The sequence below is a fragment of the Urocitellus parryii genome, chromosome 4, assembly GCF_045843805.1.
Source record: "Urocitellus parryii isolate mUroPar1 chromosome 4, mUroPar1.hap1, whole genome shotgun sequence".
NCBI lineage: Eukaryota > Metazoa > Chordata > Mammalia > Rodentia > Sciuridae > Urocitellus > Urocitellus parryii.
Window position 1 is genome coordinate 54119985 of NC_135534.1, and position 23304 is coordinate 54143288.

Below are 23304 nucleotides of genomic sequence, written 5' to 3' on the forward strand. Positions count from 1 at the left end.
GGGGTAAGCAGGCTCAGATACCACACCCAGAAGAGTATTCCAGGTTATTGAGGAGGGCTCCCACCTCTAGGAGAGTTGAGACATCATGTCTCTTGGGTGATTAAAAAAATTGTGTTTCTGTTAATTTACCTAGCTTATTTTGAAATATTCTTTTAAAATGTGGAGCAGATAGAGACCCAGGAGGGCAGGTTTATGGCCTAGCTTCCTACCTCCCATTCCACCAGTCTCTTGGAGCTCCTCTGCAGAATCCTCAGGATCCTGACCACTACCGGATGACCTGCTGCATGCTGCTGTTTTGCAGAGGGTCTGAGCTGCATGAATAAGGATCATGGCTGTAGTCACATCTGCAAGGAGGCACCGAAGGGGAGTGTTGCCTGCGAGTGTAGGCCTGGTTTTGAGCTGGCCAAGAACCAGAGAGACTGCATTTGTAAGTATGGTCTGGAACTCAGCTGTATGAGGGACATCATACCCCAGAGGCTGCCTTCCATAGCTCAGCATGAATATCTCCTGGCACGGGGAAGGCAGTTGGCACAAGTGCTGTCCTCTATCCAGTGCTTGGTTCACTGCATGAGGGTAGTCTCTGTAGGAAAGGGGAATGTTATTTAATTAATTAACTAACTAACTAATTAATTAGTACTGGGGATTTAACCTAGGAGCACTTAATACTGAGCTACATCCCCAGCCCTTTTTATTTTTTTATTTTGAGACAGGTCTTGCTGAGTGGCTCTGGGCCTTGTTAAGTTGCTGAGGCTTGCCTTGAACTTGCAGTCCTCCTGCTTCAGCATCCCAGGTCACTGGGGAATGCTATTTTAAAAAGAACTACTCAGAAGGAAATGAAATTAGGGAGTAAAGAGTGTGAATGTTGGGCTGGGGTTATAGCTCAGTGGTAGAGCGCTTACCTAGCACATGTCAGGTACTGAGTTCAATCCTCAGCACCATATAAAAATAAATAAATAAAATAAAGATATTGTGTCCATCTACAACTAAAAAAAAAAAAGTAAAGAAAGAGTGTGAATTTGGGGGGTCAGCTCTTCTTCTTCCCACAGTATAAAGTAAAATTCTCTTATCTGGCAGTTATAGCTCCTGGCTACCTGATCCCTGCTTTCTTTATAAGTCTCATCTGCCTCCTTTTCCCAAGCTCAAAACTCATTGCCTTTTGGGGGGTGCCTCATCTTCTTGATACCTGTCAACCTTTTCAAGCCCTCCTCCAATCCTAGTGTGGTGAACTTTGGTTCAATCTTCAACATCCTACCTAACTTCTAATAATGACAAAGAACACACCTACAGTTTTTGGAGCATTTATTATGTGTAAAGTCTTTTCTCAAGGTATTCCACATTAATAATAACAACAACAATAACAATTATTATTATTATTATTTTGGCAGTATTGGGGATATAACCCTGGCTTGCTCTATCACTGAACTATATCCCCAGCCCTTTTTATTTTTTATTTTGAGACAGGATCTTGCTAGGTTACCAGGCTGCCCTCAAACTTGTAATTCTCCTACCTCAGTCTCCTGGGAGCTGGGATTACGGGTGTGTGCCTCCCCATTAATTTTTATAAGCATCACTCTATGACCTAAGTATTATTACTCCCAATTTTAGTTGAGAAAACTGTAGTGAAGATAAAGCAACAAGATCCCCTTGTGAGTAAGTGGGAAATTAGTTTCAACCTTCGGTCCTCCTGACTCTAAGGCTGTGCTCTTAATCTCCATACTTCAGTGCCTCAGAAGCCTTCCTAGTGGTAGCTGTTTTGTATTTTGGTTCCCATAGCACTTTGTTTCTTTCTCATAGTGTGTGACATTTTGGTTTGAATTGTGTTTTCAAATATCTGTCTCCCCAGTTATAAGCCATTCCAATCCAGGACTTTATCTCCCTTTTTGCTTTTCAGTCTTCTCTGGTGTCTACTGCAGGATGTATTCAGTATGCACTGGTTTAACTAGTAAGTGAATGGTGGTGTACAAATGTGGACACAGCTGCTGCACAATGGTTGTGGTAGCAAAACCCCAATGGGTAACAGGAAACGAATGGCAATTAACGGTGTTCCTAACCACTATTTATGCAGAGAGAATACTGCTACGGATAGTCATTTGCAGTGAGGAGACCTTAGTGGTTAAGAAATGAGGAGATGGGTTTACCTCAAAGCTTGCCAAACCATGGCTGGTGCCACCATCACCCTCAAATAACAGGCTTTGACAGACTCTTACAGCCTCCTAAAGTGAGGCTGTCTTTGAGGGCTTTCAGGGGCAGAGCAGAAACCACTTCTGCCTCCAAAGCTTCAAAGGAGGGCCCAGACCCCCCAAGACGCACCCATGGAATGAGAATCTCAGCATTTCAGTTTTCCAGGGGCCAATTGCTAGAGGTAGAGTACCTATTAACTTGTTTTTAAAAATTTTAAATGCTTTTAAGTTGTCACTGTTTAAAGATTCAATATTCTTTAACATTCAAATAATCAAACAGAAACATTTGGAGAATAAAAAAAAAAAGCAAGGTCCAGAATCCTACTGTATAACTAGTTATTTTGATTTTTTTCATATTCCTGTTTGGTTGTCATTCATGTGCATAAACAATCTTCACATAGCTATAATCACAGAACAGCTGCTTTCTCACATCTCAAATATGTAATTAGTTCTTTTAAATTAGAAAAATTGCAAAGGCTGATGTAAAAATTCAAACACTCTAAAGTAATCTCCCTCTCCCATTTCCTTTGCCAGAGGTGACTCTGTTAATAGTTTGATGAGCAGATAGCCTGGTAGTTGACATTTTTAATTTATTTTTTGGCCTGTCATCAATGCGTTCATACACAGTCTTCATAATTATTGGTTAATGCTGCATTAACTATGTGCAAAGAGTCATCATCTCCTCTGATTATCTTCCATTTTAACAAATCCAGATGGAGTCGGAGATTAATCCTAACATATATGTACAAATTAAATATTGTCAGTTTACTCCAGATATGAAGTGCTATGGCATTTCGCAAAGCCTCATACAGGCAAGTTTCATTAGTTAGAGCAGAGCAATAGCCTAGAATCTCTTAGTATAATTCCTCCCAACTCTGCCATCTTCACCCTCCCATATGACTTTGTTCAAACTTATGTTTCAGCATTTATTTCTGTGATTTGCTCTATGACTATCTGCTTAGGCAGCCATGGACAGGGCCTGGATGGGAATTCTCTCTTTTATGCATAGAGCCTGGCATTCACTAGGCCCTCAAATACTTGCAGAGTAAAAATCAGAGTTCCTCCAAAGCAAACAACCCTGGTTGTGGAAACCTCAGTGCTTTATGTATTGATGCATTTTGCTCTCAGTGACCTGTAACCATGGAAATGGTGGGTGTCAGCACTCCTGCGAAGACACGGCTGAAGGGCCCGAGTGTAGCTGCCATCCACAGTACAAGTTGCACACAGATGGGAGGAGCTGCCTTGGTGAGTGGTAGGGACCCACACTGGGTGAGAGTCTGCCCCAGCCTACCCACTGCTAACCTTCACCTTACCCTCATTGGAGTTTGGTGCTAGATGCAGGGTATTTCTGGTGCATCTGGCCCCAAACAGGCACTGCTGCTTCATTGGTGCAGTGGGAATGGTCTAGTTCTGGGCTGGAGGTCCCCCTCTCTCCCTGTGAGACCTTGGAAAGCCCTTCCTCCTTCACCTGGCAAACACATCCCAAAGGGCCAGGACAACACAGAGTTAGAGCTAGCTGTTTGTGATAATGCAGCAAGCTTTACAGTCAGCAGGAGCCAGGGATGCATATTTCTGGCGGATTGTCTGTCCTTTGCTAGTTCTATTTTAGAGGTTTCCAGGCTCAAGTTCTTTTTTTGTTCTGAATTAAGGTTACTGGAATGAGCTGAAGCTTGCGTTCCCTAGTGTCTCTTTGGTCAGTGCAATATACTTCCAAAACCTTTTCTACATTTAACATTTATAAGGATCTGCGGCCATTTAACACATAGTGTTTCTCTCAGAGCCTCATTATAGCACATTTTTATTGAGTGAACAGAGTCACACATTTTACATTGTTCTTGTGTCTGGGATTTCAGCAGAAATAGTTGTTGAAGGAATGAATAATGTGACTCATTCAGCCTGAGAACTGTGGTCTTTTGCTTCTCTTGTAGAGCGAGAGGACACTGCCCTGGAGATGACAGAGAACAATGCCACATCAGTGGCAGATGGGGATAAGCGTGTGAAACGGAGGCTGCTCATGGGTATGTACCTTCTCTCCCCTCCCCTGGCCACTGCCATTGTCCCTTTTCCTCCTCAGCTCACTGCATCAGGCCTGAGGTTGGGGGCCACGTGCCCTCAACCAGCTGGACTAGGGTGAGCTGCAAAGCCAGGGCGTGTCTGTTCTTCTCCCACTGCTGTTGCTTAGTCACCATCCAAGGTCAGGGGACTGTGGGAAGAGTGCTGGCCAATCCTTAAGAATAATCAAGTCAATGTCCTAGCATTGCCCCAACTAGCTGTGACACTTGGCAAACTGCCCTGAGACTCTAACTCTAGGTCTTTCTTTAAAATGGATGTAATAGAATCTACCTCTTAGGCTTATCAGGAAGCTCAGTTAAGATAATAATATGCAAAAGGGCCCAGAGTCCAGGGCCTGGGACTTAGTGGGTGGCCAGGGGATGCCAGTTCCCTGCCTTCTGAGTTGCTATAATGAGAGAGGCGCTTTGGGCAGCCTCCAGCTTAGAATGGTTATTTGTCAGTTTTTGTGTCCACTGAGTCTTCCATTTCTGACTCAGCCAGTGTTAGTGGTAGGGCAGATGAATGGAGAAGAGTGGCACTTGGCTGTGGGATGTGGGATGGTTTGCCAGTAGGCCTGACAGTCCAGCTGGAGATGAAAGAGAAATCGAGGCGGTGACTGTAGGGATGGGGACCAGACAGTTCCTTTGACATTATTCTGGGGAGTTTGGCTCTATCTAAACAAAACTGATCTTTTGACAGCTTCTGGATTATAATAGGTGTAACAATGAACAGTCATCGGTTACCAAGCAGGTAACTTTTCTGCTCTTTAAAATTAATTTAAATTTGTCTTAAAATTAAAATAGTATACATTAATACTATAAAACCTTAATTACCACTTAGCTTATAATGAAATATATCATTTCCTTATCTCAGACCTTCTCATTTTCTCAGCCCTTTTTCCAGAGGCCATAATTCTCAATTCTCTTAGTGTTTTCTTTTTGCTCATCCTTACCCGAGGTCTGAAAAAATGAAGTGTGCACTTTTTGCTATTTTTTTTTATTTCTTTCTTTTCTTTTAGTTGTAGTTGGATACAATATCTTTATTTTATTTATTTTTATGTGGTGCTGAGGATCGAACCCAGGGCCTCGCACTTGCTAGGCCAGCGCTCTCCTGCTGAGGCACAACCCCAGCCCACTTTTTGCTATTTCTTGATGTGTCAGTTTCAGGTGTAGCTTTTGACTTCCCGTTGTGGAAGATTAGGTTTTAGCCCTCCCTGCTTCCCCTCCTCCAGCACACTTGCACATCTATCCTCTCACCCATGCCCTTAATAGTGTTCTATCACAATTTAAGTCAATATTACGTGTTTATGTTATTGTGATGACCCATAGCTACATAGGATTTACCCTGAGTCACACAATGAGATATGATTGTATTTTCTTTGGTTAATTTTCTAAATACCTCCTTCCAATTCTTTGGCAAATCTCTTGCACAGCTTTCTAAAACCCTTTGCAGTGTGTTCAAATATAGCAGGATGCTTCCCAACTGGGTTCCCTTCTCTGGCCAGCCTAGCCTGAGGCTTCCCTGCTCTAGGAGGCCCAGCTCCTGCCCACAGCTCCTCTCTCAGCAAGTCCTTTCCCAGCAGCCTAGGAATTCCCTCTGCTGCTCTGTTTTGGAGGATCCCAAGTCTTGTCCTTGTCAGTACAACAAATGAAATTTCACAGTATATCCCTCAACTGTGAATTTTCCCACATGCTGAGTACTTAGTAGGCCTCTTCAAGATGGGCATTCAGGTTCCTTGGTTCTGAGAAATTTTCTCCCATATTTTCTTTACTCTATTTTCTCTGTTCTTTGTCTCTGGAACTCCTACTGGTTGACTCCCAAATTGATCATTTACTTTTCTTCTCTTTTTCCTTCTTTGTACTTTTTGCCTACTTTCTAGAAATTTTTTTCACTTTTTTCTTTTAATCTTTCTACAGGATATATATATATATATATATATATATATATATATATATATATATATATATTTTAAACTTCTGATTTCATATTTTAATTTTTCAGGAATGTTATTTGGTCTTTTGTTGTAGAAACTTATTTTCACTTCATGAATGCTTCTCTTATCTCTCTGAGGAAATGAGAAGATTTTAACTTCTCTTTTTCCTCCAAATTTCTTTTTCCCTGTTTGACTTGGTATATGTATTTCACATGTAGAGGCTTTCCTAAAATATGTGGTGTTTTTTGTTTGTTTGTTTTTGTTTTTTAACCTAGGGGGTTGAACCCAGAGGTACTTTACCACTGAGCTATATCCCCAGACCATTTTTAAAATTTTTTAAAAAAATTGAAACAGAGTGTGGCTTAGTTGCCCAGGCTGGCCTAGAAGTTGAGATTCTCCTGCCTCAACTTTCCAAGTCACTGGGATTACAGGTATATGCCACTATGCCCAGCAGTCTAGTGATTCTTGACTGATTTTTTCACATTTAATTGTGAATCTAAAAAGCCAATTGGAGGAGCCGGGGCTGTGGCTCACGGTGGAATGCTCGCCTAGCACATGTGAGCTGCTGGGTTCGATCCTCAGCCGCATAAAAAATAAATGAATAAATAAAATAAAGGCATTGTGTCCAGCTACTACTAAAAAAATATTTTAAAAAAAGCCAATTGAATATTCTGTTGGCCAGTGGACTTCATGTTTAGGTGATTAGAAGTAACTTAACTGTTTCATTTAAAGATCCTCGAATACCAGTACTTATAAATCTTTTTACTTAGGCAGGTCAATTTAGCTAGACAGGATTCCTTCCATTACCTGCCTAGAGAATATAAACTTAGCTGCCAGCCTTCTAGGAGCTGGTATGGGAGGCTGTGGGCTAAAGATCTCTCTTCTCAGGGAATAGACTTTTACCCGACCCTTCCTCCCTCTCCTCCTCTGCTATTCCTGGCACTTCTCTGGTCCAGCTTCTCCAAAGCATAAACTCCTCTTGCTGTAGCCAGATTAGGAAAGAGGTAGTCACATGACTGTTCAGAATTAAGAAGGAGCTCTGGGGGTTTGTCTGCCTCTTATACAGACTCTCAATTATCCTTCTATTTTAACTCAATCTTCACCTCTGCTTCTAAAGTAACTTGACACCTCCAATTCCTCCAATTTGGACCATTCTTTGATTCTGTTATTCAAGTGAGCTTTGCTACTTATAGGTAGCCCTTCTGCAGATTCCTAGAATTTAGCTTTCTGTTGTGCCAGTTACTGTTCCTCCATTGACATGCCACTTCCAAAATATTTGATATCTTTCATCTGTTGTCTCTTCTTCCTTTCCTGTCCTTAAGGATTTATACTATAAAAAATTGATTTACTCCCATTTTAGTGAGGTTTTTGAGAGGAAATAGAGAAAAACATATATATTACAGATGTCATTTTAATTAGAACTCAGCTTGTTTCCCCAGGGTTTCAAATTCTGTAGTCATGGAAGTAAAATGATGTTCTATGTGTCTAGATGCCAACAATGGAATGAATGTCGAGTCTCACTTTCCTGTTACTTGGAATAACTGTTGTGAAATGCAGAACTAGCAGGCCCTTTACTTATTGTTCCTCCTCTGCATAGTTGCAATATAACTAATATGGCTTATTTTTCATTTACTTGACAGGCAATTTAAGTCATTAGTTTTAAAAATGGGATGGCTGGGGTGGGCAGTGCTTATCTACCCTTTCTTGCTGTGTCCATTACTAAGCATTACTAAGACTGAAAAAAGAAGATTTGGGATTCAGAAAAGAACATTCCCCTTTGCACTGCACTCTCATCTCGCCTGCCAGAGGTGATCATTCTTAGCAGTTTGCTGGTTATGGATCATCAGGAACTTTTTTTTTTTTTTTTTTTTTAACTAGTGAGTTAAATCCCCAGTTCCTTTTATTTTTTTAAAATTTTTTTCTTGCCAAGTTGCTCCAGCTGGCCTTAAACTTGCAATCCTACCTCAGCCTCCTAGCTGCTGGGATTACAGGCATGTGCCACCGTACCCAGACATCAGGAATTGTTAGTGACTTTAAGTCTACCTGGAGTGGGGAATGGTTCTGTAGGTTAGGAGACCTTTTTACCCTAACTCTGGTCATCCTGACACTCTTCCTCCAGAAATATACCCCATTTAGATGGGTGGAAGCTGCACCCGCTTTCCCTCTATCTTAACTGCATGTGGCAGAGACTTAAGGTGTGACTAACCATTCCACCATGCTTTCTGGCTTTCACAAGCTTTGTCAAACATTAACAACCATATCAGCACTTCTTTGGGAAGCTAACTGCCTTTTCTACCTCCTTGTCAGAAACATGTGCTGTCAACAATGGAGGCTGTGATCGCACCTGCAAGGATACTTCAACAGGTGTTCACTGCAGTTGTCCAGTGGGATTCACTCTCCAGTTGGATGGGAAGACATGTAAAGGTAGTCTTCACCTATGGGGGTGGAGGGTCTGGACACCCTCTTCTGGAGAGGGTCCCGTACTGCTGATGTGTGCAATAGAACCAGTGCTTTCCCTCCATGACCTTCAAATGACTCCAGATTTGCTTATGATTCATATTGATGTGAGCTTTTCTTCTCTGGGCTAGTGGACGGTTATAATTGAGTAAGCTTAATTAAAATCAACTTAATTATACTAACTGTTGAGAAGGTCAGCTCTATAAGGAAATCCATTGCAGGCAGTGGCCTTATTAGAGAAAGTCAGTTCAAGGAAACATTCATTGGCAGGAGATAATATCAACCTATCATAAATAATAGCCTCAAGATTATTATGTAAATAACAGTCAAGATTGTTATCCAAAGAACTTAATGAATAACTGTACCATTAACTTATACTGATGAAGACAGATTCCATTAACTTGCTAGTATTTCACAGGCAAGAGAACAAAGGATTAGTTCTTTAGCATGATAAAAAATAGATATGAGATGAAACTGAGAACAGATAAGATTGAGTATCAGGAATCATTTAAAAATGTTGGGGCCATTTGATCATTGTGTAATTTGCCAAAACAAATGCTCTAGTCCCTTATAACTTTAATCATTAATCTAGAATAGAATGTTTACTAATGGGAACTATATCTTATCTTGAGAGAGTACTACAAGCATGGAAATAGAATGGGGCATCACTACTCGTTCCCACTGTTTATTTCCTTAATACTTGTTAAGGGCATTGGAAGTCAGTTTGAAAGACCCTGTCTTTCAAAACTGGTTCAGCCAGACAAGAAAACATATAAGATTAAAAACATTAGCAAACATTTTAAATGCTTTTCAGGGTCTGTTTTTATTTCAGAGAATAATGAGCACACACAATAGCACTTGGGGGATTTGTGGGAAGCAAGGCAATTTTGCTCTCTGATTTGCTGTTGCTTGTCTGTTACAGATATTGATGAGTGCCAGATCCGAAATGGAGGTTGTGATCACTTCTGCAAAAATACTGTGGGCAGTTTTGATTGTAGCTGCACAAAAGGATTTAAATTATTAACAGATGAGAAGTCTTGCCAAGGTATGTGCTGAAAATGTAGCAGTGCTCTGCAATAGTCCTCTGGTTGGAACAGAGAAGATGTTACCCACCCCTCTGCCCCCCACCCCGCATTCCCCAGTAGACACTGGTTCAACTGGTTTCCTGATAAGAGTCACTAATCCAACTTCTAACTTGGCCTTCACTTATATTTCATCTGTTAGGTAGAATAAAAGCAGGAATGTAGCTCACAGGTATATTTTGGAAATTAAGTTATTAATGATTAGAACATCTCAGCTGGGCATGGTGGCACACACCTGTAATCCCAGCAGCTCTGGAGGCTGAGACAGGAGAATCTCAGGTTCAAAGTCAGCCTCAGCAACTTGGCAAGGCTGTAAGCAACCTAGTGAGACCCTGTCTCAAAATAAAAAATAAAAAGGACTGGGGATGTGGCTAAGTGGTTAAGCACCCTTAGATTCAATCCCTGGTACGAAAAACAATCAAAGAATCCACCTGATGTGACTACAGCAGCACTCACTGCTTGAAATGGAATGAAATGCAATGCAAACAGTGTTGCATCAGGGTGTTGAGATATGGATAATTTTCCTTTTTTTAAGAATTATTTTCATGTTATTGACCTGATGCCAAAAAGGTTTTTAGCAAAAATCTGTAGAATTAGAGAACACACTTTCCTAGCCAAAAGATGGGTTCATAACCAAGACCATGAACCGGCTGGTCTCTTCCTATAGTTCTTGTTTTGAATAACCAGCCTTTGATGCTTAGAAGAAGGTTAGAGATGGAGGGAGGGGGTTGTGTGGTAGAGACACTGGTTGGTTCTTAAGCAGTATTACAGACCCCTTTTCAAATACATCCTTCCCACATAATTTCCTTTGGCAGCAGCCATTGGTATTAACAATTGTTTTGGGTGGTGGGAAGCTGTCTTGGGGCATGTTATCATTAATAGTTTCAGATAAACAGGGCTGGGGATGTGGCTCAAGCGGTAGCACGCTCACCTGGCATGCGTGCGGCCTGGGTTCGATCCTCAGCACCACATACAAAGATGTTGTGACCGCCGAAAACTAAAAAAATAAATAAATATTAAAAAAATTCTCTCTCAAAAAAAAAAGTTTCAGATAAGCACTTTTATGTCCTATTAATATACAGGAAAAACTCTCAGAAAAGATCTGCTGTCATTTGTTCTTGCTGTGTTTCTGGGAATAAAGACTGCCTTTTTTGGCTTGTTAGAAATCTCAGCATTAAATCAGAGTCAGGCCAGGTGTGGTGGCACAAGGAGGATTGCCAGGTTCAAGGACAGCCTCAATAATGTAGCAAGCCCGTCTCAAAACAAAAAATAGAAAAGACTAGGACTGTAGCTCAGTGGTAAAGATCTGATTTCACTCTGAAAAACAAAGTTGTAACATTATCTTTTTTAAAAAAACTGTATGGTGTGAATTAGGTTTTATTAATACATAATTTGCTGGGCAGTTCAAATATATTCTCCTTTAAATTCAGTGAGTTAGTGCTAGATGATCATTGTGTGGTTTTCTTCAGTTTGACTTGGAAAGCAAATTTGCTGTTCCACATAATGTTTTATAATGTATAGAGCAAGCAATACTGTTTAAGCTGTGTAAACACATTAAAAAGGAATTAGGAAAGTGATCTCATTATTTTTGGCAAAGAGAAAGCCTAGAGTGAGCTGCCAAAGTCAGCTACTGAACGAGTCCACTTTCTCAGCAACTGGCTGATATTAATAACAGATTTCATAGAGTGGCATCAATTACTAGGGAAGAAACTGACTTTTTCTCATTTTTCACTGATCAGTCTTACTAGAATAAATATTTGCACAGAACAAATTTGCTGGATAAATTGCCAGGATTTCTGGGAAAAGCTAGGAATGAAGATATTTTGCAAGAATTTGCCCTTTTTTATTTCACTTTTTCATCCTCCTGATCCATCCAAATGTTTGTTTTTTATTAATGTAGTTTCTTGTGGCACATTCAGTGTTGAAAAAGTGGTGTAGCAATGGTCTAGTTAGCTTCCACCAAGTGCTGCACTCATCCTGGTTTATCCATTTGGAGACATAAGTTGTAACTTTAAAACCCTCTAAAGACTTGAGGGAGTGAAGCACTGAAATTCTAGTCTACAGGAAAGACGTGGGGGCCAGACCATGCAAGAAGAGATGATTAGATAGACACATGCAGTTTCCTGAGGCTAGTGTGCATGACCCCATCCGTAGCCAAGGATGCATTCACACTGAACCAGGAAGATAGGAGACACATGGTGCTGGACTATGGGGGAGGAACAAAACCAAGGGACTGGTCAAGCAGATCCAGTTTAGAGTTTAACCACCTAATTTCCATGTCTGCCATAGAAAACTACTGAGGTTATTAATGTTGATACATTCTTTTAGTGCAGAGGGCTTTAAAACCCAGGATTAACTGGCTTTTTGGTTAATCTGAAGACTAATTCTTGGGAGATCAGAAAGAGAGGAGAGCCAGATTTACTTCCAGCACAAGGGTTTCCTTTGTTTATTTCACCATAGCTTATAAAGTTACTGGTGCTATTTTACCAATAGTAATATAACAATAATAATGTACAGCTAGTATCATTGTTTATAATATAGTTTACAAAAATCTTTTTTAGATATGTTATCTCATGTGACTTCATTTACATAATTTTAATTACTTATCCCTGCAAAGAAGTATAGGTGAAAGAGACAAATTAAACCTAAAGGTATGTGCAGTTTGCAACAGAATTTGGAAATAAGGATCCTGGCAGTGAGTAGACCTATGGTGAGCTGCTCAATTCTTTCTTTGACACAAATGAGAGAGGAGGATGAATAGTAAATCTCCCCCACTGCCGAGTGTTGTTTGGGTTCTTGCTCAGCAACTGGTGTTTATTATAAACCTCTCCCCTCATTTGTCAGAGCTGGTTTCATCAGCCCTCTCCCTTTGGCAATTACAGATGTGGATGAGTGCTCTTTGGATAGGACCTGTGACCACAGCTGTATTAACCACCCTGGCACATTTGCTTGTGCTTGCAACAAAGGGTACACTCTCTATGGCTTCACCCACTGTGGAGGTGAGTGGATTGGTCCTCTAGGCTTGGGAGATGGGGTGAGGTTGGGCCTGGGGGTGGGGAGCAGGGCTCATCTCCAAGGTTTATTTTCCTACAGTAGGGGAACAATTGCAACAGGTCCATCATCTTAAGGGAAGCATTTGCTGAAAGAGAACCTGTCCACATTTATCCTTTTAACATGTCTGGTGTGAAGTGAGGCAGAGAGAGAAACTGAGCTCTTTCAGCCGTGGATTGATTCTTCCTTGACTTTATTGACTTGTGGTTGTATTCAGAGAATAGGAGGGTCTCTCAGGAGCTTCGACCCTGTCCACTGGAACTTCACATCAGACAGTAAAGTTGCAGTCCTCAGAGAGGCTTGGCAGGGCACCAACCAATTCCTGCTGTGCAGAGGCACTGGCTGCAAAACCTTAGTCCAAGCCCCATAGTTAGGTCTTTGAACTGCAAGTGGAACCATTGTATTTCTCTCTCCATTCTGTTCTCATTTAGCAACAGTCTCATAACCTTGTAGTCAAGCAGACTATAGTCTAAATCAGATTCAGCACCAACTGACTCCCATTCCATTCCCCTGGCCATCAGATTCACCCAGCAATCTTTGAAAACACAGATTCAGATTTCAAGGTGATTCTGAGAATCTGCAGGACTTGGGAACCACTAGCCTGAATACTTGCTGCCTAGTCTTTCTTTCCTGTGCTTAAGAAGAATGGATCATGTTGTCTCCTTTCTCCTCAACACATCCTTGACATGCCTAACTGTATAGCTACTGAGTTTGCCAAGAAACACCAACAAAATGTACCCTAAATATGGAAGTGAATCTGGGGCCTCCTTGTGATGGGACTTAGTCTCGTGTTGACACGAGTCAGTGTATGCCACTTCTGTTTTCTGTACCTCAACTGAGGCAACAGTCAAATAGGAGTCTGAATTCTGACTCCCTTGATGTTCAACACAGAATATGATGGAGTTTTAAATTAGAAGCCTGTGGGGTGTCCAAGTTTGAACATCTGAAGGCAGAGTGTGGTCCCTTCTGAGGTTTTCTAACTGGGCAATGGTTCAGTGAACAGAGGAACTTGAGACCTCCCCTAGTAAGGCTCATGCCAATGGGAAATTTGGGGCATGTGGTCAGTGGATGCCAAGCTTGAAGGCAGTCAGCATCTTTCCTTTGTTCGGTGACTTTCAACCATGTGGCGTCGTAGCTGCTCCTTCCTCATGGGAAGGATAGTGTCAGCCCATTCAGTGACATGCTGCTGTGACAGGGGAGCATCTTGTTCCACAGACACCAACGAGTGCAGCATCAACAACGGAGGCTGTCAGCAGGTCTGTGCAAACACAGTGGGCAGCTATGAATGCCAGTGCCATCCCGGGTACAAGCTCCACTGGAATAAAAAGGACTGTGTGGGTAAGGGGCACCGGCCACAGAGCAGACATAGCCAGTGGGTTGATTCTGGCCAGTGCTGGCCCAGAGGTGGGAGGCTCTGCGTGCTCCATGTCCTCTGGATCCAGAGCACCTGACCTTCTCCATAAGATTTTCTCCCCTTCGCAGCAGCAGCCAGTCTTTAAATAGTCCAAAAACAGGAGATACTTTTCAGGCTCTTTGGTGTTTCCTTCTGTGCTTCTGCGTAGGTTGGAACTTACTTCTGTTTCCCTGGTTGCTCTTCTGCATGAAAAAAATTGCACACCAGGGAGGGACTCCTTGACCTTGGTGGGAAGTGGGGCCTGTGTCTGTGTTCTGTGTGGGCATCAGCTTGACTTTCTTTACTTGGGGCCTTTGGTGCATGGGATGCAGCTATCCTTGTCACACTTAGAAATGTCCTTCTCTTTCTGTAAGTGTCTGTGTTTTGTCCTGTTTAGAAGTGAAGGGGTTCCTGTCCACTAGTGTGTCACCCCATGTGTCCCTGCATTGTGGGAAGAGTGGTGGAGGAGACAGGTGCTTCCTAAGATGTCACTCTGGCATTCACCTCTCTTCAGGTGAGTGGGTTTGGTCCCCAGGGGCAGATCCTCATACCAGGGCCAGGTCTTCCTGGCCTGTAGGTGCTGGAAGCCCTCAAAGGCCTTTCAGGTCCTTGACCAGATACTTTTGACCACCAGAGGCGCATGCTTTCAGGCCCCATATGCTGGGTGTTTTTCTAGTGATACAAATAAGAGTGGGGTGGGGGTGACTTTAGCTGTCATCAGGATAGCCCATAGTAACCTTGCTTATGCATTTGACAATTCATATTCTGTCTGTCAGGACTGCAAGAGGCCTATTCTGTCACCTGCGGCTCTTCTTCTCCTCTCAGGAGCAAACAGCAAAAATCAAATGACTCTGCTTTTGGGGGTAATTACCAAATCTACGTATTTTCTTGGGACTTGTGTTCAGTGGCCTTTATGCAAGGGTGCTGTTCTTGAGCATTGGATTTGTTTTTTTCTTTCTTAATCTCAAGGCTTGAGCATTTGCAGGATGTTCTTGTCTGCAGCCTTAGTACCTCGAATCTGACTCACCCATGTAACAGATACTTATTGAACATTCACCGTGTACTCAGCAGCACTGTGTTCAACCCTGGTGGGTCAACATATTGGACAGAGACCCACAGAGCTCTGGAACTAGGATACTCAGGTCTCCCAAATTCCCTCTATGTCTCAGAGGCCCTGCAGGAAATGTGCCTGGATACCTGGCATTAATGGAGATAGTCCTGGGCAGAACAGATGGAGCAAGGATTCTGTCCCCCAAAGGGCAAATCCTTTCTAGTTTGTCAAAAGACTGAGATCCAGAGTTTTCATTAGGCCTCATCTGCTCAGATGTATGCACATTTGTCACTCTGTCACAAGACATCTGAATGAGGCCCATATGACATCTTGATGTCCATATTACCTTTATGGGCAAAGATAGATACCCAAGCTGTGCAGTAATCAAGTAGTTAAAATGTGCTGCCCACTAAATTATATGTATTAACTGATTTAATCTATACCACAATCCTCTGAGTCAATTTTATTAGTATCCTCATTAACCAGACAAGGCACTAAAGCTCAGAGAGATAAAATTCCAGTAAGAAATAGAAGAACCAGGATTTGAACCTAGGCAATCTGAGTTCAGAATCTTAAGCACTATCATTCACTGCCATATATATATATATATATAATTTTTTTTAAGTTGTCAATGGACCTTTCTTTATTTATTTATACATGGTGCTGAGAATCAAAACCTTTTGGGGTTGTACTTCTGAGCTTCTTCCATAAAGTAGTTGATGACGCTCAGGAAAAACCTGTGAGTTTTTGCCTCATGCGTGCTAGGCAAGCCTTCTACCACTGAGCCATTACTCCAGCTCCATTCACTGCCCTTTTTGTTGGATGTTTGGGACCCAGTCAGAGTGGACATCATGGTATGTTTCATCAAATTCTTCAGTGATAATTCCTTGGTGATTTAGGCTACCCAAGGGTGGGAAAGCAAATAGCCAACAGCTACCCAGTTTTTACTGTGTAGCAGTCAGCCAGTTAAATAACTTCTTCTTTTTTTTTTTTTTTTTTGGCATTATTACACTTAATCCTTACAACAGCCTGGTAACATAGGTACTTAAATGTGTCTATTTTACAGACGAAGAAACTGAGGCTTAGGGAGATTAAAAACTTGCTCAATATATAATAAGAATTGTGATACATTCTGCTATCATGTATTTAAAAAATAAAAGCAATTAAAAAAATAAATAAAAACTTGCTCAAGTTCTTATCACAAGTCAAGGATCTAGAATCCAAATGTAGGTCATGGATTCCAGAGCCTAATGTGTGGTGAAGACTGATTCTGGGACTGCCCCCAGAATTCTGCACAAAGCCCCTTAGAGTGGGACCTGTGTTCCCTGCCAGGCCCTGGAAATCTAATAATGTCTGGATTGGCAGCTGCCTCAGCCCTGTCCTCTCAGGGCAGGCATACATGGAAGAGTCTTCCCTTCACTCTCTCCTTAGATGGTCTTATCCAGATTTGAGCCTGAGAAATTGGACTTCATTATCAGCAGGAACAAAATTGGCCTCATCTTTTTTAAAAAAAAATTTCTATAGTTGTAGATGGACATCATGCCTTTATTTTATTTGTTTATTTTTTTATGCAGTGCTAAGGATCAAACCCTGTGCCTCACATATGCTAGGCAAGCACTCTGCCACTGAGCTACAGCCCCCACCCAGCCTCATCTTTTATCTCACCGTGGAGGCTGTTTTTGGCCCTTTCTTTGTTAAATTTGAACATTGGATTAATTCACCTCTCCCCTGAGGGGATTAGTGTAACACCGAGAAAGCTCCAGGTGTCCCCAGTCCAGGGTAATGAGCATTCCATGATCCAAACCTTTCTTGGTCTCAGGTGAGAGAGGGGGCTCAGGGTGTGCCATGCAGTGGGACCCAGCCAATGGATAGCTTGCCAACATCCACCTGGTGTTTCCGTTCCTTTGCCTTTGAAGGTAACTTCTCTCACTTGTTTCTTTCTGAAGATGTCACCACCATCAGGACAAGTGTAACCTTTAAGTTAAATGAAGGCAAGTGTAGTTTGAAAAAGGCTGAGCTGTTTCCCGAGGGTCTGCGACCAGCACTACCAGGTATGGAACCAGATGGCTGGTGTGTTGGGAAAGGGGCCTGTGATGCCTGAGCCGGAGGTCTGAGGGGCAGACAGCTGTCCAGCTGACTCAAGCGCACTTCAGATGGGATTGAACTTCAGCATCTCCAGGGACTTTTGTCACCAGAGGGAACAGAGCCTAGCTTAGCACCCCTATACCCTTTTGGGATTGTACTTCTGAGCTTCCTCCATAAAGTAGTTGATGAAGCTCAGGAAAAACCTGTGAGTTCAAAGGAGTCAATGAGGGCTTAAGATGAATTAGCAATGTGTGTTTGCATTGGGTTAAATTTTCTGGATCTCCGAGTTTGCTTGAAGAGTAAGCCAAAGAAATTTGAAAAAAAAAAAAAGGGTTGGCTCAGAAATGATAGCTTTGATGAACAAAGATGTAATATCCAGCATTCCTGCTGCTCTGTTTTTTGGAAACTGTGACTCCATTGGTTTCAACAGAACAAATACCATCTAAGTATAATTGGCCTTACTGAAACAAGCCACATCTATCTCTTCTTTCTTCCTCAGCTCACATTTTCTGTATTATCTCAGAGAACACTTTTGGAGATTAAAAAAAAAATCAGGATTTATGTATTAAGAGGTTTCTTTCCCCAGTTTACCCTCAAAAAAAAAAAATCACAAACATAAAGCTTACTCTAGTTTCTTTGACTACCTGCTGGTAACTAACCAACATCAATTTTGGTACCTCTATTTTATGGAATATTAGGCAGCTGTTAACTATATGTATTAAAAGAATGTTTAATGGCAGGAAAATGTCCTTGTTATAATGCTAAGATGAAAAAGGGGGACAGAAACATCTATATATCTAATACAATCTAAATTGTATGAAAAAGTGAAGTGGAAGGAAAACAGAAAGATCACTGTGTGAGTAATGGTTATATCTGGGTAGAGGATGACAAGTGATTTTAATTTTTTCTACATTTTTTATATGCTCCTTCGTGAGCATTCACAATTTTTACCAGAAGGAAGCATTATTGAAAAAAGATTTGGTCTGGAGTCTACTTAATGGATTATACCAATATGCTAATTTCTTAGTTTTGATAAATATGATGTTAGGGTAAGTAAGATGTTAGCAGGGTAAACTGAGTAGAGGTTATGTGGGAACTCTCAATACTATCTTAGCAACTTTTCTAGGAATCTGAACTTCAAAATAAAAAGCTTTAAAAAAGTAGATATGGGAAAATTGAAAGGAAAAAGTTTCAAGATGAATATCTTTTTAGTTTACAATTTTAAGTTAACTTTATGAAAAGGTAAAACATCTTTTAGTGGAAAATATAGAGAAGAAATAAATTTATCACTTTCTTTTGGCTCTCGATGAGCTGTTGTTTTGAATATACTTGTAATGTTAAAGAAGAATACAAAGATAATTCTTCAGTTCAATAAAATAGCATTTTAAAATAGAGCCAAATTAATCATGTGGATATGTGGACCTGCTTGCTCTTTGATTCCGATTAGCAATCATTAATCACCAGATTCACTGGAAGTCGCTGGGATGGGAGACTGCCAAAGTCAGGAACAGAGATATGCAAATCCTGGTGTCATACAAAAATTCCACTGTCATCCTAGATGCCTTCATGATATTGTTTGGTTCTGTTGATTCTTTGTGCCATTTATTTTCCCTGGTTATTTAAACATGAGACATCAAGCTGGGTGTGGTGGCACACACCTGTGAACTCAGCAACTCAGGAGGCTGGGGCAGGGAGGATGGCAAGTTCCAGGCCAGCCAGAGCAGCAATAAGAAACAAAAAGGGCTGGGATGCAGCTCAGTAGTAGAGCACCCCTCCTTCCCTGCCCTGGGGTTCAATCCCCAGTACCACAAAAAGAAAAAGAAAAACAAAACAGAAAAATAAAAAATGAGACATCACTGTTGATGTGCTTTCCAGCTCTCCCTTCTGGTTAGAATTATGTCAGGGTCAGTTTGCCTGAAAGCAGAAGTTGGTTTCCCTTCTGCTCCTGCACTAATTCCCTCTGCTGGGGCCCTCACAGTCCAGTTTTAAGGAAACCAACTGTGAAGCCAGGCATGGTGGCACCTACCTGTAATCCCAGCAACTCAGGAGACTGAGGCAAGTTCGAAGCCAGCCTGGGCAATTTAGCAAGGCCCTAAGCAATTTAGCAAGACCCTGTGTCAAAAAGTAAAATGGACTGGGGATGTGGCTCCATGGTTAAGCATCTCTGGTTTCATCCCCAGTCCCAAAAACCAAAAACAACCACCACAAAAAACAACTGTGAGAATGTGGGCACATCTCAGCAAACTATCAGCAGGGTTTTGATATGAAACGACCCCTGGTTCTCCTCTTCCACACATGTGGCTGGCTAGTTGGACACACCCAGCATTTGTCCATGAAAAGAATTTTCAAGAGCTAGATTGTAAAGTTATATAGGAGGCGATACTGGCTCTTCAAGATGAAAATGTCATCATGCTCCAAGCTGGGGGCTTTCAGCGTCTCGCCATGTGGAGTTAATCACGTAGTCCCTGGAGAGTTGTTTTAATGAAATGTTTACTGAGCTTTAGCGAATGTTCAACTGAGTGCTTTGCCAGGACTTGGCTCCCGATAATTTTGTTTCTTCATACAGAGAAGCACAGCTCAGTAAAAGAGAGCTTTCGCTACGCAAACCTTACATGCAGCCCTGGCAAGCAAGTCCCAGGACCCCCTGGCCGATCAAGCACCCCTAAGGAAATGTTTATCACTGTTGAGTTTGAGCGTGAAACTTACCAAAAGGAGGTGACAGGTTGGTCTGAAAGCCGTCTGTGGTGCCAGGCTTCTTACAGCTTGCTCCTTCATACTTTACCTTTTACCTTTCATCATTCCTGGGGGGGAAAATAGTGCAAACACTGAAGTATCTCCTGTTTTATTTTCACCCCCAAACTACACAAATTGGTTTAGAACCTGATGATTTTCTCTGCTTCAAAAAGACCCAAAGCCATCATTTTGGTCAATAAATTTCTGTTTGAATTGAATGCTGCCCAGCCTGCTAGGTGCCCACCTCCAGGTCTCGCCCTTTCTGGTCCACAGGGAACTCGGGGTGTTGGTGGGCCCTGCAGTCGGTCTGGACATCCTCACACACTGCAGCCTGACTTCCCCCCATGTTGCTGTCCTTGTTTCTGCAGCTTCTTGTGATCTGAGCTGTATTGTGAAGCGAACAGAGAAGCGGCTGCGGAAGGCCATCCGCACGCTCAGGAAGGCTGCCCACAGGGAGCAGTTTCACCTTCAGCTCTCAGGCATGGACCTTGATGTGACTAAAAAGTCTCCCAGAACATCCGAACAGCAGGCAGAGTCCTGTGGAGTGGGCCAGGGCCATGTAGAAAACCAATGCGGTGAGTAGCCCAGGACATGCTTGCCTACAGAACTGCAATGAGCTCTGTAAACACTAAAGGTAACCAGTGGGGAGTCTGGGCCATCCTTCCTTCTCTGGGTTCATAGAACACTCTGGAAACCCTTTCTCATCTGGTACCTGTCATGCTGGTGCTGTCCTGCCTACGAGACCTGGGGCTCCCTGGGGGCTGAGTGAGTGTTGCTCACCTCTTTCCCTGGCACCTGGCACCATGCTTGGCTTGTGGTGGGGACTGAAGTCACTGTTGAACTGAGGGACAAAAAGAAAGAGTCAGGATTTATAGGAAGGATGCTGCCCTTTAAATCCCCAAGGGATCTTCTTTGTACTTTTTATTTTTTAGAGCCCTGTTCCCTGGCTGGGGCAGGACTGGGGTGTGAGGCACCCCAGAGCCTTTTTCATACTCCATTCTGTCATCACTTCCTGAAGGCACTTCTCTCTGGCTTGATTGCTGATAGCAGGGATCAAACTCCTGTCCATAGTCTTGTACAGAGGCAAAGCTAGGGCCACCCTGCTGCCTTGTGAGAGTCCTGAGCTTCTGCACAAGGCTCCTAGGAGCGTCAGTTCTGTGGTATGTTGTTGCTCTGTGTATATGTTTGAGGATTAACTTTGACAAACTTTCAGTTCTTCTGATAAATCTAGCAAAAGGTTCCAGGGTGATCGGTTTTAAAATGTTTTTGTTGTCAGAGACTGTTCCAGGCCAGTCTCCAGGGGAGACTCTACTTGAAAAGTCTTAAATAGGGAAAAATGGAGTCTCACTTTATTATGGCAATTTATTGAGTTCTATTAGCAAGCACAACACTGAGCCCTGTGTCTGCATTATCTCATTTAATCCTCATAGTAACCCTGCCAGGTTTAATAGGTGAACAGCCTGAAGCTCTTCTCTTGCTGAAGATCTCATTGATGGTCTAATTCTAAAGTCTGTGCTCTGGTTCCAAATAAGGTGGAGTTCAATAGCCAGCCCCCTCAAAGTAAATAGATATTCTTTCTGAAATTGTCAATAGGGGCTGGGGTTGTGGCTCAGCAGTAGAGCGCTTGCTTTGCACGGGCAAGGCCCTGGGTTCGATCCTCAGCACCACATAAAAATAAATAAAAAGATATTGTGCCCAACTACAACTAAATATATATATTTATTTTAAAAAGTGTCAGTAGAATCATGAGGCTTGAGAACTGCAGCTTAGGTAAGATGTAATAAGTTAGGGTTTGTGAATAAGCAAAGCTGAGCCCAGCCAAACTGTCAGCAACAGCACCACAGCTCCAATCTGTTCCTTTGCCAAAACTTGGTGAAAATCAAGTGTAACTGTTCACAAGGGGCTGGTTCCCAGAGACCTCTGACTTTTACTCCAGCTGATTCTTTTAAGAAGAAAGAAGAAAAAGAAAGTAAATATAACCCATCTAGTTGATTTATTCTAATTTTAAATCCCAAGAGCTCCAGTTTCCATGCCAAAATAGTGGTGAAGGTTGGCTTTGCCGCCCTACTTTTTAGGGTGAGTGAAGAAACTTGGGGTGGGCAAGCTGGGCTTCTTCTTGACCTCTCAGAACTAAACTGCACCCCTCTCCCCATTAACTCTCCTGTTGGGGTAAGCCTGTGGGCTCACCAGGGAGCCTTCATGGTCTGTTAAGAATGTAGGAAAACTATTATAAAGGGCAGGTGGACCAACTCTCCAGGGAGACCATTACTAATACTATCATGGGTATGGTATGCTTCTGGGAACTAAACCAAGGATAGGGGCAGAGTTAACAGAGGCCTCATGATCATGACAGCCTGTGAAGGATACTGTAGAGGGTTTTTTGTCTCTCTTGTGGTGTGTGAAGGTGCCCCTGAGATGCCAAGCTAAATTTGGTTGTCATGCTAAATTTGGTTGTCACGCTAAATTTGGTTGGATTTGTTCCTAAGAAAGACAGTGTGGCTTATCTTAAGCTCCCTCTAAAATTGGATGAATTTTGTAGCCTACATGAGATCAAATCTTTGCCACCTTGTCAGAAAGCAATGTTGAAGATTCCATCGGCCCTACTTTCCCACTCTTGCATAAGGAATTACTGACATTCCTTCTCTTCTTCTGTCTGCTAGAGGAAGAAATAGATACAAAGAAAGGTTGAATGTGTTACAGCAGGTACATGGCATTGTGTGTGTGTGTGTGTGTGTGTGTGTGTGTGTGTTCTGATCTCTTTCCTGAGCCTTCTGTGTAGCTGGCACTACTCCTTCTCTCTTATAAATCCACCAGTTCCATCAGAGGGCTCCAACTTATCTAACGCTGGTCACTTCCCAAAGATCTCACCTTTAAATGTTTCAGTTGGTTTAACTTTGCACTCTCTTAGTATGTCACAATGGAGATTAAATGTCAACATACGAACCCTTGGACAACATGTTCAAATGATGTTAAAGCCTCCCCAAAAGTGTTTTGAATGACCTGGAAGGAGAAATGGAATTATTGTTTTTCTGTTAAGATATTTCAATTTAGTTTATTTATTTATTTTTATTTAATTTTATTTAGTTTTTGATGGACCTTTATTTTTTACTTATTTATATGCGGTGCTGAGAATCAAACCTGGTGCCTCACACATGCTAAGCAAGCGCTCTACCACTGAGCCACACCCCAAGCCTCTTAATTTAGTTTTAATTTTAAAAGTGCTACATGTTCCAAGTGGTACAGAAATACATATAGTAAAGATGAAAGTTTTCCCCACAGCTGCCCAT

At 42.1% G+C, this 23304-nt stretch overlaps 1 protein-coding gene and 1 long non-coding RNA gene across 13 annotated transcripts in view; one reads left to right on the forward strand and one right to left on the reverse strand.

The window, feature by feature from the left end:
* The window catches only part of Scube2 (signal peptide, CUB domain and EGF like domain containing 2), a 75597-nt gene that overhangs the window by 21054 nt on the left and 31239 nt on the right, over positions 1-23304 (forward strand). For 3 of the 8 annotated variants that reach the window (XM_026409602.2, XM_026409595.2, XM_026409599.2), the window contains 12 exons: positions 302-427; positions 3309-3425; positions 4109-4198; positions 8473-8589; positions 9545-9667; positions 12587-12703; positions 13971-14093; positions 14546-14662; positions 14925-15011; positions 17146-17250; positions 19851-20006; positions 20386-20592. In XM_026409602.2, the coding sequence (XP_026265387.2) occupies positions 302-427; positions 3309-3425; positions 4109-4198; positions 8473-8589; positions 9545-9667; positions 12587-12703; positions 13971-14093; positions 14546-14662; positions 14925-15011; positions 17146-17250; positions 19851-20006; positions 20386-20592 (1485 nt within the window). The remainder of the gene's footprint in view (positions 1-301; positions 428-3308; positions 3426-4108; positions 4199-8472; positions 8590-9544; positions 9668-12586; positions 12704-13970; positions 14094-14545; positions 14663-14924; positions 15012-17145; positions 17251-19850; positions 20007-20385; positions 20593-23304) is intronic. The other 5 variants (XM_026409596.2, XM_026409598.2, XM_026409600.2 and 2 more) reach the window with 5 other exon arrangements.
* LOC113197333 (uncharacterized) overlaps positions 1-23304 on the reverse strand; it is a 31883-nt gene that overhangs the window by 3387 nt on the left and 5192 nt on the right. Inside the window, exons 2-5 of one of the 5 annotated variants that reach the window (XR_003302679.2) lie at positions 20798-20858; positions 19991-20085; positions 10636-10701; positions 9440-9620 (exon numbers count right to left, since the gene is read on the reverse strand). This is a non-coding gene — a long non-coding RNA (uncharacterized LOC113197333). Of the gene's footprint in view, positions 1-453; positions 581-9439; positions 9621-10635; positions 10702-17086; positions 17174-19990; positions 20086-20797; positions 20859-22885; positions 23018-23304 lie in introns of those variants that run through there. The other 4 variants (XR_003302682.2, XR_003302680.2, XR_003302678.2 and 1 more) reach the window with 4 other exon arrangements.